The 16,079-nt window shown below is 39.8% G+C and overlaps 1 protein-coding gene and 1 long non-coding RNA gene across 5 annotated transcripts in view; one reads left to right on the top strand and one right to left on the bottom strand.

The window, feature by feature from the left end:
• Positions 1-12,010, bottom strand: part of PDK1 (pyruvate dehydrogenase kinase 1) — a 33,123-nt gene extending 21,113 nt beyond the window's left edge. For both annotated transcript variants that reach the window (XM_003990864.6, XM_045033952.1), the window contains exons 1-7: positions 11,809-12,010; positions 9,811-9,952; positions 7,135-7,206; positions 4,807-4,991; positions 4,431-4,526; positions 3,137-3,214; positions 1,271-1,347 (exon numbers count right to left, since the gene is read on the bottom strand). In XM_003990864.6, coding sequence (XP_003990913.1) covers positions 1,271-1,347; positions 3,137-3,214; positions 4,431-4,526; positions 4,807-4,991; positions 7,135-7,206; positions 9,811-9,952; positions 11,809-12,010 — 852 coding nt within the window. The remainder of the gene's footprint in view (positions 1-1,270; positions 1,348-3,136; positions 3,215-4,430; positions 4,527-4,806; positions 4,992-7,134; positions 7,207-9,810; positions 9,953-11,808) is intronic.
• LOC123379173 overlaps positions 10,684-16,079 on the top strand; it is a 60,383-nt gene continuing 54,987 nt past the window's right edge. The window contains exons 1-2 of one of the 3 annotated variants that reach the window (XR_006583292.1): positions 10,684-11,548; positions 12,604-12,912. This is a non-coding gene — a long non-coding RNA (uncharacterized LOC123379173). Of the gene's footprint in view, positions 11,549-11,939; positions 12,077-12,185; positions 12,913-16,079 lie in introns of those variants that run through there. The other 2 variants (XR_006583291.1, XR_006583290.1) reach the window with 2 other exon arrangements.

Genomic DNA, 16,079 nt, shown 5'->3' with positions numbered 1-16,079 from the left:
AAAGATAACATGACATGTAGCAATGGAGGAGAAATTGATAAAACTAGATACAGTTAAAAAGGCAAAAGATGGGACCAAATTTAAAAAATTTTTTAAACTAAATTTTTTAAAAACACTCCTAAAAATTCAGAGTGTGTGGCCCTGACATACACATCAGGATTGAGTATCCCTGGGGATGCTATAATCTCTACCAAAGGCTACTTAAGATTATTGACATTATTATTGACATTATATAAAATCTGTTTTATAATACGGTTATTTATTTTATTAAGCATCATGGGGAATAAGACCTTTATGTAACTGAAATCTTAAGGAAAAAAATTAAGCTTAATCCTTTAAGTGCCAATTGCTTATTTTCCCACTTTGAGAAAGATTTTTGTAAGGTATTAGATATGTTCTTGATGTCCTAGAACAAAAGAGCATTCTTGAACTCCTGCTGTTCTATGATATTGTTAGATTTTCTGTGTTTCAGTGTATTTTTCTTTTTCATGGTCAGGATGAAAGCCACCTCTTCTAGCAGTTTGCTGCTGGCTGAAGACATGTTAACTAAAGTCAGAGAGACTATCAGCTTGATTTAGGGCAGTCATTTTTAGCCACAGGGACCTGTACCACTTCTCCTCACTCACTTTTCTATCCATTACCAAGTTGTCATTGGTGCGTTATTTGGGAAATGAGTACTCTCAACATTACTAGACTCATTTTATTTAGCTTTTGAAATTTGTTGTAAGGAGCAAATATAATAGCAGAAGCCCTGTAAGTCAATCTAAATGACTTTTTCAAAGAAAAAAAAAAACATATAATAGTGGGACTCTGGTTTTTTAAGGGTGGAAAATTGAAAATTACTCTTCTAAATATTCCATTTTTAAAAAATATTAATATAGCTTATTGAGCACCTATAATGAGTTGTCATTGTACTGGACATTTAGTATGCTATTCCCAATCATCATAACCTGGATAGTATTACCCTCATTTTACAGAAGAGGAAACTAAGGCTCAAAAAGGTTGACTGATTTTCCCATGGTCACGTATGTATCAAGAACTGGAATTCAAGCCCAGGTCTTTCTGACTTCCCAGTATGAGCTGACTGCTACACTGAGATGTCCATCAGTGTTGACAAAAGGCTGATCTCCAGCAACGTGACATGACACTGAGCATGAAATGACATCTTTTAATGAAACTGAGGAAAACCTGGTAGAGTACTTAATTTTCAGAGCAGATCCCTAACCTCAGAAAAGGACTGATAAAGGTTATGTAATACTATTTTACAAACCTTGAAAAGTTCAAACACCATGTGATAGAGATGGGATGGTACATAAACCACTTGTATTGGCTGTCCTGGTGATTTTGCTACAGAGCAGAAGAGAAAAATATAAAAGTACAGAGAGATGTGCTTAAAGCATTTTAAAGTATATATTGTGTAGTGATGAAAAGAAAACATTTACTATGGAGGACACTATTATTTGGGAGAGAACTGTCACCCCAGTTCTTCAGTATATTAGTGTTTGACCCCACATTCACATATGACAGTGACAACATGAGTTTGCAGTCATTCTTGCGACCCTGAATGACAATCTAGCCAACCCAGCTTCCTATTTCCTCTATGATGGTGAGTCTTTTTAAAGGACACTCAGCCTTTAGGCCAGAATTTTACTTTCCAAAGCAAGAATTTTTTCAATGTAATTTATTGTCAAATTGGCTAACATACAGTGTGTAAGGTGTGCTCTTGGTTTTGGGGATAGATTCCCGGGGTTCATCACTTACATACAACACCCAGTGCTCATCCTAACAAGTGCCCTCCTCAATTCACATCACCCATTTTCCCTTCTCCCCCACCCCCCATTGGAAGGCAAACTATAAGAGACTCTTAAATACAGAGTACCAAAACAAGTATTAAAGTCTGTAACTTCCATGGTCCAATTCACATAAATATAAAAAAAAATACTTTTTTTTTAAAAAGTCATTTTTTGAATGTTTCTCCCATGTGGAATGTTTTCTGTTTTATTTCAGGCATTTCTATGTATATAGATTTGAATTAAAAAAAAATTAAGCTAGCATCAATTTATCAAGGGATATGAATTCTATATTCAAACATTTTATTAAATTTAGAAGGCCAGTTGGGGATGTGGTGAGGGGGGCAGGTTGTATGTAAAACAGAACTTAAAGTAGAGCAAAGCAATAAGACTCACCCTACCTTAGAATTCCAACTGACCCAATAAATTGGACTCTCCTCTGAATAAACCACCCCACGGAAACATGGATGGGACACCTAGAACATGCTCACAGCAGTTCAGGTGTAAATATCATCTCTGCATTGTGATTCTCATTTACTGAATGGTATTGTTATGAAACAAAAGTTAATATGGCTTTAGAAAAACACCAAGCAGTTCTATTTTCAATTGAGTAACTTCTTTATTGCTCTCCCACTATAAGTTCCAGAATACAGTTTAGAAAAACCCTACTTAATTTTATTCTTCTTAAAGGGTCATCTTCACTTAGTAACTGTTTTTCCCTCTACAAAACTACACTACCCCTCAGAAACACAGAGAAACTTATCAATCTCCTTCCAAGATATCTGAAATTGTTTGGTCCAAAAGGCACACTACTAGTCAGGGTGAAAAGACCATCAGAGATTAACAGATTCTCAAACAGATCAGCATCTTTCTTTCCTCTTTACACCCCCAGTCTCTTTAGTTCCTCAATAATAAAAATGATTTACCACTCAGTAAGTGGAATTCTTAAATTCTTCAATTCTATATTATTGAAATGCATATAAAAGTCAAATATAATTTTCGTGGCATCATTTTTTTCTAACCAAACTAACCAAAAAGAAAACCCACAAAAATAAGGAAAGAATCAACATTATCAACTGAACATAAACAAAACGAGGAAGAAGCCAAAATGCTTTTCAGACAGAATCCAACTAATTACACACATACACGCATACATGCACACGCGCGCGCGCACACACACACACACACACATATTTTTAACATGATTGTTCTCCCTCAGCTTTCATATTCAATGAAAGAGTTTATGAAAAGTCCTTTTATATTAAAACAAATCTAAATTCTTCTTATCATTCCTTCGCAGATAATCACAACACTAATCATTCAGAAAAAGATATCATCAGGCTTACCATTTAGTTCTTCAAGTTCTAGTTCAGGAGAATTAATATAATACAAATCACATAGACGCCTAGCATTTTCATAGCCATCTAGTGTAAATCAAAACAAAAAAAAGCATTAAAATAAATGTATTTCTATATCATGCATTAAGATGGCAATACTATTGATAAATGAAATTTTAAAACCGTTTATGGAAGAAAATATAATTTAACAGTCTTAGTTTGGAGAAGGTATGACATGATAAAACCTAACAGCCATAAAGGAAAAATGACAGATATGATTATAAGAAAATAAAAACATTCATAAAGAAAAAGACACTGTGAACAAAGTAAAAACAGCAGGGTGAAGAAAATATTTACAATACACATAACATATAGAGTTGGTAAAAGTTTAGGAATTCATTGTTTGATACCTTTTTGGAGGTATCAAAATTTTATATGCATTTTAGCTTTAAAAAAAATTTTTTTAAGTTTATTTATTTTGAGGGAGGGGAGGAGGGGCAGAGAGAGGGAGAGAGAATCCCAAGCAGGTTCTGCACCATTAGTGCAAAGCCCCAAATGGGGCTCAATCTCATGAACCGTGAGATCGCGACCTGAGCCAAAATCAAGAGCCAGACGTTTAACTGACTGAGCCACCCAGGTGCCCCTAAATGCATTTTAAATGTCTTAAATTCTAAGAATCTTGCCTTCTAAAGTACTAGTAAAGTCAGCACATGTCTAAAGATGTTCACTTCAGTATTACTGGTTAAAAAAAAATTAAAACCTAAATATGCATCAATAGAAGGATGGATTAATACATTCTGAAATACCCATTAAGCCACCCAAAAACCTAAGGTATTTCCATATGTACTGAATGTGGTGTGATGGCTCTAAGCTTATAGAAAAATATACATACAGCATCCATTTTCCCAAAGCAAACAACGTAAGAACAACAATGACATATATACATATATGAGTATATGTGGTATAAACAGAAAAAAGTGTGGAAAAATGCAAACCAAACTATCACAGACTATGGCTCCTAGTACAGGGAATTAGAAAGCGGGGGGAGGTGGAGCTTGAATCTTTTTGAAGTGAAACAGGTGCCCTCACAGTATCACCATACTTTGCCTAACAAAGAATTGGATCAACAAAATATTCATCCTATACATAATGTATAATTAACATCATAAAATTATTCTCAAATCCTTGCATTTGTTCCTAATGTTTTATCTCAAGATATAAGTAATTGTTTTATTGGCATGAATTAACACTCAATAATTTTGATTTTTGCATCCTTCATGAAAGGAGAAATGTAAGCATTTACCTTTAATAACTTCAACTACATTGCAGTTTGGATTTATGCTTCCAATGTGTTTTCGATGAGACGGGCTTCCTTTGCCTTTTCCACCAAACAATAAAGCTATCAAACAAACAAACAAAATAAGCTAAACTCTCTAATGCCCTTCTCCTGATTTGAATACTGTGTCTCTGAATGGTGCCAAACAGTAGAACAGACACTTTTTTTAAACGTAGTATTTTACATTCAATAAGAATACCTCCTTTGCATGACAGTCTATTTACTTAATACACACAAAAAAGCCAAATCAAATGTTTATTAAAGGGAAGTTTTCTAAATAAACTTAAAATATACCAACACATTCATTTTATTTTGCTTCTTCTCCTGACTTCTAGATACTTACAGTGCTGATTGAGTAACATTCTAATTGAAATGCGACTCATGTAGAAGCGATCCAAAAAGTACTGAACATTCTGGCTGGTGACGGGGTCCACCCCGAAGCTCTCCTTGTATTCAATCACTCCCTGGGCCATCGTAGGAATAACATCATTGTGTCGGTTCCTGATCCGAATCACAGTATCTGTAAAGCTAAACAAACCTGTCCGTCAAAACAGCCAAATATTTTGACAAGTGAATTTATTACTAAAATCTACGTTTAACCAACCTTTTCTAGGCAAGAAATCCCTACTTCAGTAAAAAAGCATCAGTGCATGTTTTCTTCTGCTTATTTAACTGTATTTCAGATCATCAATATATAGAATATAGAATATAAAGACCTCCAAAATAAAACTTTTGAAGCTTAATTATTTTCTTGGAATTCCTAAAAGTAAGGCTGCCACAAAAACACAATCCTAAAAATGTTAAGGGTTTGCTTTAACCATCATCAACTAAGATCGTTTGAGCATTCCCTACAAGGACAGTATTCCACGGACGTTCAGCATAAGAGAAGACAGAGAGTGCTTGCTTCTAGTGAACACAGCTCTGTGAGGAATGAAGATGAATAAGCCAATAAAGCCTGTCTGTTTTGGAACTATTCTCTATGGTTCCAAGAGAGAAAGAACTACTGAGAACAGAAAAGTAAAAGGAATTTTAATGTCGCTGATCCTGTAAGTTTAAAAATGGGAGAGAAAGAGTCAACTGTTGTGTTAAAAGAAAAATTTTCAAGTCATCCAGCCTTCCCACTTCTGTCATTTAGAAGACATTTATTGCATGGTTAATTTAAAGATCTAGATAAAAGAGAAAAGAAGTCTTAATTACGAAATAAAATCCATCTTGTAACATACCCATCAGAATTTACACTTCTGAATGAGTGCTTTCCCATTCAAAGTCATCATCTTGAGTACTATCAACTTATTCCAGTGATGCTCTCATCGCTCAAAATATTTTTGGAATTCCTAGTTTGTAATGTGCTTCAAAACCAAACGGTTAATCCAAAATACAAACAACAAAACTCCTCAAAAACAACAAACACTCATCATTCCTAATCACCCCTTTATTTCACCTCTCTCTTTTAAAAACCCAAAACAGGATTATTCTGCTTGATTGCTCACCTTATTTTTTAGATTCAGCTCTGACTAGCTATTTTCAGAAGGTTCTATAGCATACGTTTATTTTTAAGTGCAAGTGCTTAGGTTCAAATCCTGATCCCATCACACTAGTTGGCTATGTGATTTTAATGCTACCTTAAGTCACTTAACCTCTTTGTGCACAGATAGCATTAACTCAAGAGCACTGTTTTAAAGATTAAATATACAGTGTGCTTCATACCTAGGTAGAGAGTAAATCCTTGATGTTATTTTCAGACCCAATTATGTTTAAAAGGTGAAATGTTGCCATCATGTTTAAAGACAGTTAAAAAAAAATGTGCAGTAGACTCTGGGGACAACAAAAGAGGTGGGCTTTAAGTTCTGAGCAACATTCATCGGAATAAGCAGATAATTGCCTGAGGGGACTACCTGGGTTTATCAATTCTGGTACACTGGTTATTACATTTGTCATTACTTTCATCATCTTACAGAAGTCAGAAAGTGAGACCACAGAGGTGTGTTTGTAGGCCTTCGGTGTTAAAACAACTTTTTAAAATTAGTTGCAATCTTCAAAATTGGGGGAGATTTTACATTAAAAATCTAAAGTTACTGCTTTTAACACAAAAAAATCAGACAATCTGAATAATGTCTCTGCATTGGTAATGACTGGCTGGAGCTGAATGTTCACCTGAGCTCTCCAGATAAAGAGTCCTCTCACCAGTCCCCTATCATCCAAATGGCACCAAGGCCATTTCTGGATTTCCCCTAATCATCAGACTTGAACTGTCTTTTCTTATATTCACTGTTTTACATTATTTGTCTTACTTGTATGAGCTGCTATAGACACATGTACTACTGTATGTTCTCGAGTGGTGAGAAACTAAAAGTTAATTTCCCTAAAGTGACCCAATAGCAAGTTTAAGTTCAATACATTTATATTTTTTACATGATGTTTAAGAGCGTCCGACTTCAGCTCAGGTCATGATCTCACTGTCCGTGAGTTTGAGCCCCGCGTTGGGCTCTGTGCTGACAGCTCAGAGCCGGGAGCCTGCTTTGGATTCTGTGTGTGTGTCTCTCTCTCTCTCTCTCTCTCTCTCTCTGCCCCTCCCCAGCTCATGTTCTCTCTCACTCTCAAAAATGAATAAATGTTAAAAAAAATTTTTTTTAAAAATTGTGTCCGAATAGGGTCAAAATCATGTACTTACTCATAAATAGTTTTAGCATCTTCAGCACTTTTGTCTTTAAATTCAAGAAGCTCCTGAAGACTCTGAATATACCTAAAATGCAAATCAGTTGGATAAATTTGTTTTTTCACAATTTGAAATTTCCATATTATGAAAATACTCAAAAGGTATTTTTACCCATCTCTTAATTTTTAATTTAGAATCGTGCTATGAATTATGGTTGAAGTAGGATTTTTATACCCATCCACCTTTGAGCAAAGTGCCTGGCATAAAGTAATAGAAGGTGCACATTTTCTCCTAAGAACATAGGTTACATTTTAGAGTTTTAAGATTTCCTACTTCTTTTATTCTTAAGTTCTATACTCTAAAATAGCTTTTCAATTTCTTTAATTTACCACTATACAGTAGAAATGCTGATTGTCATGAGAATTGCGTCTGTTACCAGTAACTATGTGATCTGAGGGAAATGACTTAATTTGTCTTAGTCTCAGCGAAATGTGGAGGAACACCTACCTCAGTCTCTGAGTCTAGCTTAAAACCTGTGTTTTAAAACCCTACAGACCTTCTAGGGCTTTGGTGCTTTACAAAATTTTTAATTAGTTGCAATCTTTCAAAATTGGGAGATTCTACATTAAAAATCTAGACTTGTGGCTTTTCTTTAAACAAACAAAAACCAGATGATATGGATGGTACTTCCGCAGTGGCAATGACCAGCTGGAGCTGAAGGTGGCTGTCTGTCCTTCAGAAGCATGCACTCTCCAGGTTAATAGTTTGTGTACCATCAAGAAGTATTTGTTAAAAGCCTATAACTTACCACATAGTTCTTTTAAACGAGCTGAACAAAAACAAAAGTCATACAAATGTAGGTTTCTAATTTATCTAACAATTCAAGGTAGCAAATCACCCATTAAGGAAGGAACAAAATAAGGAAAGCCAAATGACTTTGTCAAGGTCATGTGGCCAAGCATAATGGCAGTACAGGGCCGGAGCTGAAAACACCTCACTACTATTCAATGACTTTCAATTATATAGGCTCTGCTTTGACTGGTCTGTGGGCACTGTTATCTACAACTGTCTTTAGTAGGCATCCAGGAGCAATGAAAGTGTTTGAAAAATCTGTAAATCCATATGTTGATTTGGAAAGCTGTTCTTGACAAGCAGTGTGTGCCTCTCTTCAGTCCAAAGCATTCCAAAGTCAAGTGATTCTGACGTTTGCTTTACCCCTTACTTTTCTCTTCCCTGGCAAGAAAAACCACGCTCTTAATTCAAGAGACGGTTGAGCACTGACAACATGTTAGGCACAGAACAGATTTCAAGATGCAGCATATTCTATTTTCAGTGAAGAATTTTAAAAAACAGAAATAAGCTTCCGTAGAAAATTATATGTTCTCCTTTAGATTCCATCAGAGTTCCTAAACAAATGCCTCTTCTTTAAACCACACTCATAATTGTTCCATACTTGAACCAGATAGCATCTCATTATCACATATTGTAGCAGTCATACTTCTTTTGCTTGTTTTTTAAAGTTGAAGTTAGATTAGCTTCTCCTACAAACTATAATGGCTACAAAAAAGTGCTAAGATCTCCATGAATCAGAACTGGGAAAAATCTTGCAGCTAATTTTTATTTTCCATTTAAGACTGAACTCTGGCAAACTCTTTTGTTTGAAATGTATAGTGCTTAAAAGAATTACACTTTTAAATTAATAACATTAACAAGAAAGGCCGTATTTATTTATTTTTTAATTTAAATCCAAGTTAGTTAACATACAGTGTAATAATGGTGTCAGGAGTAGAATTCAGTGATTCATCACTTACATATAACACCCAGTGCTCATCCCAACAAGTGCCCTCCTTAATGTCCCTCATCCATTTAGCCCATCCCCCCCCCCAGCAGCAACCCCCAGTTTGTTCCCCATATTTAAGACTCTCTTATGGTTTGCCTCCCTCTCTGTTTTTATCTTATTTTTCAAGAAAGGCTGTATTTAAATGGCCACGTATATGTTCATACCCTTAATACCTCTACTGTCATATTTTGGAAGACAGCATAGTTTCTTATATGATTCCACTAATTTGTAATTACTTTAAAATGGGAGAATAAAGATTTTAACTTTTGTGTTTGACAAAGATATACTACAGTAAAATAAATCCAGTTTATTCAAAAATATATACACACTTTAATACATTTTATCATTCTGACTAGAGCATGGTATAGTAGAAAGAAACAAATCTGAGCTTGAATCCTACCTCCACTATGAATGGTACTACCTTTGACAAAAGGCCAGTAGGTGCTTCAATTTCCTCATCTGTAAATGATGATAATAATGCCTAATGGGCAGAGTTGTCAAAGGGATTAAAGGTAATGCCTATAAATCCCTAGCCATCAACAAATGGTAGACATATATTTTTTGTAGATATTTTTTATTATAACATAACATCCCTACAGATTTAATATCAGAAATCTTAAATTTAGTGTGTGTATTTCTGTGCAGTTCTGATTGGTTGTTTGTTTGTTTTCTCAAAGTCAAGGAGTGGTAGAGTCCAGGATTCAGGGGACAAGCCCAGACACACCCAAAAAGAGGTGGAGGAATGCTCTTACTACCGTAAGAACCCACTGAAGAGTAAAAGAGTATTTGCTTTCACCTTGAGTAAAGTCCGTAAGTCCATTGAAATTGCAAACACAAGATGGGAATCTTACCAGCTTTGTACTAACTGAACTGATGGAGTCCTGAGAAGATTATCTGGAAGTAGACTAATTTCCTTCATTATATTTGCCAATCTAACAGGCAGCTCTTGCCGCAGAAACATAAATGAAGTCTTTTCACAAGCATTCATAGATCCTAAAACGAAACAAGGTGGGAACAGCAGTAAGTAGAGCCCATAAGGCAGTAGAAGCCAAGAGGCAGGGAGAAACACAGAGGGAGTTACTTGGCAACGTCAGAGTGGTAGTAGCATCCCCTTCATGACAGGGAATGAGGACGAAAGGGATGAGATAACCCAGTCAGCAGGGTTGTGAGGCATCCTAAATGACCTAAGTCATGACATTCCAGTCGCTTTGTAGAGCAGTGAAGATACTCTCCCCTCTCCATCACTTGCATCCTTCCTGTGATTATCTTAGCACCAAGGTAACCCGAGCAAGTCTGAACAAGGTGCAGAGTCTAATTAACAGCAGGACCTGCCAAAGTCTATTAACTGGATGCTATTATTTAGAAAATCTGTTTCCTAACTCCAGGTTTGTAAGAAATGAATACCTGTCCAATATAAACAGAGAAATTTGGTCAATGTGCGTGGGAACCACGATAAGCAAAGAGCTGATGTACAGGAGGGATTTCAGGCAACAGAAAGCAAAAAATACCAATACCTGTTCAGCAACCATCTTCAAGCTCCCCCTCCCCTCACCCCCACCCCCAGGTCTTATTCAATAGTCTGATTCCTGGTAAGCATCCTGCTCTTCCTCCACTCCTGTACCAAGCTACTAAGCAGAACAGTTGTAGAATGTCCTTTGACAAGCAGTTCTACTGAAAGTTAAACTAAAAAATCATGTTATTTCAGCAATGCATTCTGAACTCACGAATGTCATCTTGCTGTTTTAGAAAGGCAGCCTTAGCCAAAACTAGATTGTTCCTAGCAGTAATTACCGAATTAAAGGAAAACACTTTCTTGTGAAAGTTTAATGGCATACTGTGAACAAGGCCAAATTCACCCCTTAATCACACTACAGTCATTTTAAAGTAACAACAAAGAAAACCGAGGGCTTTGCGCCAAAAAGAGTTCGCCCCTGTACACCACAATTTTAAGATAAAGCTGCCAGCTAAGTGATATCTTTTGAGCCCACCAGAGATCCATTACTGCCTTAACAGTACTCACAATGCAGAAGATAACTTTTTCTACTGAAATGTTATGACTTTATTCGAGTTTATTAGTTTTCCCTTTCCCCTCCACGCCTCCGTATGAGAAGTCAAAGTTATAAGTCTAACTTTGCAATTTCTCTGTAATCTGTTGCATCCTTTCTAGAGAAAACCAGGAAGGGCCCACCGGAAGACGAGGAAAGTGGACCGTCGCCTCTACAGGGTGAAATGTGGCAATCCCCACGTCTAGTGCTCACGCACTTTACGTGTGCTCAACACTTACTTGCTGATGATGAAATGAATGTGCTGTTGGTGGAAACACTATTAAGCAAGTGGCAAGGAAAACATTCTATGAAACAATTGGGCCAGTTATAACCTGCTTCCCCTATCATCGCGCCAATTTTATGCAATCATCGTCTACAAAACTGAGCATTTATCATCACTGTGCAGAATCCGAACACGACTCCCGGGAGTGTGCAGCACACTTGCCTCCAGCCGGAGCTCTACTCTTCGGAAGGCGCCTGGCAGAGAGCGCGGCTCTGCACGTGCGCTGAAAGGCGGGAGGTCATTCCGCCCGCGGCCCTCCAGGTTTGTTTTTCAACAATACACAACAAAAAGGCACACGCCCCCGGTTATTTATCCCGCCCGCCAGTGCGTGCACCTGAGCTTGGGGATCTGTCCGCAAGGGAGGAAGGAAACACCTACAGCGTTGGGGGAGGAGACGTTAAGAAGGAGGGGTGCGCCAGAGGTGAGAGGGGGCCAGCGAGGGCCGGGCCCGTCCCGGGTCAGGGGCCGCATTTCCCCGAGCAGGGCCGCGCACAAAGGCCCTAGGCCCGGGCCGCACTCACCGAAGTCCAGGAACTGTTTCATAGAGAGCGGGGACGGCGAGAAGCGCGCGTAGAAGTCCACCTGGCCCGGAACGCCGCTTTCGGGCGCCGGCCCGGAGGCCGAGTCCGAGGTGAAGCTGCGGCTGGCGCCGGGGCTGGCCGCGCGCAGCCCGGAGCCCGGGCCGGCCGAGGCGGCTCCGCGAAGCAGCCGCGCCAGCCTCATGCCGAGCCCCGCCGGAGGAGCCGGAGCTGGGGTAGCCAGGTCGCCGCTCAGCGCCTCGGCCGGGCGGTACGTGAGGGACGTGGCGACCCTCGGGGGCGGGGAGCGGCTGTCACCGCCGCGGCCACCGCCCCCCTCGCCGGAGCCCGGCCCCCTGCGCCGCGGGGCGGGACCCAGAGAGGGAGGCGGGGAGAGAGGCGGGAGCGGGAGTGGGGTCCGCCCCCGTGCTAAAGTCCAGCCTCCGTGCGCCGGGGCGGTGCTGGCGAGCGGTGGGGCGGGCAGGGCGTGCGCAGGTCTGCCGGCGGGAAGCCGTGGGTGCGGGAGGAGCCTAGGCTTCTTCAGTCCCCGGCCCGCCCTGCAGCGAGGAAGCCCGTAGGTGGCCGTGGCGCCCGGGGCCCTAAGGCGCCCTCGCTTACTGGTGCGCCCCCTTCCCACGCTCTCTCGGAGCACACCCCACCTTCCTGCTATCTGTGCCTCCCCAGCCTCAGCCAAAAGGCTGAAGGACTGGGCCGCGCTTCGCTTCCCACACCTGTGTGCTGGCTGTCCGAGCGCTTTCCAGAAACTCTCCTCTGTGATGCAAACCCCACGTTTTACAGGTGAAGGAGCCAAGACCCAGAGAGCTTCAGGATCTGACCCTTGCCAAGAAGTGGTACAAAAATACGAATGAACAAGGGGGAATGTGGCCCTAAATGTTGTCAGCGACTGCAGACCCAGAAGATGATTGGCAACCCAACTTCAAGTCTTAGGTGACAAGTCTTCGGGCATGGTCAGCAAAGTACTTAAAGGGTCCCTCTCCTTGACTGACTGACTTTAACTGTCTTCTCAGCCTCACAGTTTGGCTGCTCCATCCTTTCCTCTTCTGCTCCGTCTTCCTCGACTTAGACGATGGGGCACCTCTGGATATGGTAAGTTGAAAACGCATTTAATACGGTTAACTTATCCAGCGTCGTAACCTAGCCTAGTGGACCTTGAATGTGCTCAGAACACTTCCATTAGCCTACAGTTGGGCAAAATCCTCTAACACAAAGCCAATTTTATAAGAACATGCACTTTATTGAATACTGTACTGAAAGTGAAAAACAGGATGGTTGTAAGTACATCGGTTGTTTACCCTGGTGATTATGTGGCAGACTTGGAGTTGGAGCTGCTGATACACAGCATCACGAAAGAATATTGTACCACGTTGCATCTTGCTTGGGAAAACATCAACATGCAAGGTATAATTTCCACTGAATGGATATCGCTTTTGCTGCATTGTAAAATAGAAAAATCATTAAGTTGAACTGTTGAAAGTCAGGAACTGCCTATAGTGAATATAAGACTAGACAATTTCTTATATTGGTTAATGCCGTAGAGCTACAAAAGTTGCAATCTGTGCTGAAAATCACCACTGCTGTCCCTCCTCCTCTCCACTGCTGTCCCTCCTCCTCTCCACTGCTGTCCCTCCTCCTCTCCACTGCTACTTCCCCCTATATCCATCCCCAGTACTTTGGTATGTCTTAGATGAAACAAAATTACTTTTTCCTGGGTAGTTTATCAATAAAATATGTATGCATGTATAGCTCCAGCAATCACTGGGGTAGAAACTCCAAAATCTTAAAGGTTATGCATAGTATTATTCAGCTCCTTCAACCACTGTTGGCAACTCTGCTGCTTTCCACCTGAGCACGTGGAGGGATTCAGCTGAACATTGACTTGTGTGGAAGTACAAAGGCCCAGCAAGAATCTTGAGATTTATTTTAGCAACTTTGTTCTCCCAGAAACTAACTCAGCTGTTTATTAAAATATTTTTTTTCTGCAAAGTATCTTCACCACCAAACTTCCACTCAATATCCAGAGAGTGATTCTATGAAAACACATTAAAAATGCTATCAACATTTTACTTTTTGGTCAAAGGCTTACTGTCCAGAAGCTGGAGAGAACATTAGAGTTTTTCAGGGATCTATTAACCCGACGATTGGTAAAAATATCTTAGGGGAAGCAGTTTTAGGGAAGGAAAAAAATGTCCTTCCCTGCCAGGTTTTTCCAGCTGGTTTAGGAATTAAATTGACATGAGACAGATTAACAGGAGAAAAACCCAATTCATTAGGCACATATGGAGACCCAATAATGAAATCAAGATCCAAAGAAATGACCAAGACTCGCAGTTTTTATACATTTTAGACAAAAAGACGATAAATTTGGGAGGAATTAACAGGATAAAGAAAATAGATGTTTGAGAGTTTTAATTAGGAATTCTAAGAATTTGGGCTGAGGTTGTAGATTAGTAAAAAGTAACAAGGTTTGCCTGGGTGGCTCAGTTGGTTAAACTTCTGATTCTTGATATTGGCTCAGGTCGTAATTTCACAGTTCGTGAGTTTGAACCCCACATTAGGCTCTGCCCTGGCAGTGGGGAACCTGCTTGGGATTTTCTCTCTCCCTCTCTATCTGCCCCTCCACCCTGTCTAAATAAACTTAAAATAAAAGTGACAAGGTTTGTTTCTACAACTTTCTCAGCTTTAAAATCTCTATCTCTGGTGATAAGGTTGTCTTTTTACTTCTTAGTACAGGGAAGGTAACTTTCATAAGGAAGGTTTATTTCCTGCCTAGAGGGTGGTGGGGGTGGGGGACAGAGGAAGGTCTGTGTCCTTACACTGGCTATTTCCCAAGTAGCCTCATGTAACCATTGGTTACTTAGTAACATGTTGTGCTTAGTAACATGTTGTTTAGCCTCCATGTGTTTGTGCTTTTTCCAAGTAGCTTCAATTCAAAATAACCAATATGCCATGTGGCACATTTTGGGGGCAGCCTGCCCTGGGCCTCTCCAGTTCCCTCTGAAACTTCCCTGGGAGTTTCAATATGAAAAGCTGAGCTGGTGACTGTGGAGAGAGAAACTGAGCTAGTGAGCGGTAGGAGATCTGCAAAGAGAAAGAAGCACATAGATTAGAATGAGGAAAAAAACAGAAGAACAAATCAGAGCGCGTTTCCCCACACCCCATTAAGCCAGCCTCCCAACTCCAGAAATAGATCCGTCCAGTAAATATTACTGTTTCATTTATCTGATGACAAATATTAATCCTTTATTATGACAGATTTAAGTTAGGTATTATTTGTCCCCTTTGGCTTACACGGAAGCAACATTTTTCACCAGGGAGTTCCTCCTTGCTGAGCTGCCAGTGTATATAGGGCATGACGATTCTGCAGTACCAAAGAGGCTAAGCTGTTAACTTCTGACGGGAGTGTTTTCAAAGTTTGCATAGTGGTATTGAACTATTCCACTACAGAGAGAGATTTAGGATTGCCTTTTCTAATTCATAATCTCCAAGATTTGGGAATAAAAACCCTTAAAGCTGAAAAGAAGGTGGACTTGAGATATGCAAGCAGAATTTCTATGATTTTTTTGAGAGGCGTGTTTGTGTGACATAATTTTATGAACAAAGGAACCCAAGTTTATAATTTGGCATGTAACGTGGAGTATTTAGTGACAGAAGGAGGCAGGTCTGAACCCACATTGTCCTGCAAACTTAGGTGGGAACCCTTTATGTACTTTGTTGCTACATAAGATAAAAAGGGGTTATGATTGGGGCACCTGGATGGCTCAGTCAGTTCAGCATCAGACTCTGGATTTCCGCTCAGGTCAACACTCAGGGTTTATAGGATTAAGCCCCGATTCTGGCTCCATGGTGACAGTTTGGGTGGGGCCTGCTTGGGATTCTCTCTCTCCCTCTCTCTCTGCCCCTTCCCTGCTTGTGTTCTTTCTCTCTCTCAAAATAAATAAATAAACTTAAAAATAAAAAAGAGGGGTATGATTTACAGACAAGGTTAGGTTGAAACCTGTAATTTTTTTTTTTTTTTTTTTTTTTTTTTTTTAAGAAATAGAAAGCTAACAAGTGCAAGCAGGGGAGAGGGGCCGGAGGAGAAGGAGAGAGAATTTTAAGCAGGCTCCACACTCAGTGCAGAGCCTGACCCGGAACTTGATCCCATGACCCTGGGATCATGACCTAAGCCCAAATCAAGAGTGGGACACTCAACCCACCCAGGCACCCTTGAAACCTGTAGTTTCTTTTTTTAATGTTTATTTATTTTTGAGAGG

Source organism: Felis catus, chromosome C1 (assembly GCF_018350175.1).
Source record: "Felis catus isolate Fca126 chromosome C1, F.catus_Fca126_mat1.0, whole genome shotgun sequence".
Lineage (NCBI taxonomy): Eukaryota > Metazoa > Chordata > Mammalia > Carnivora > Felidae > Felis > Felis catus.
This window is presented reverse-complemented; position numbering and strand designations above follow the sequence as displayed.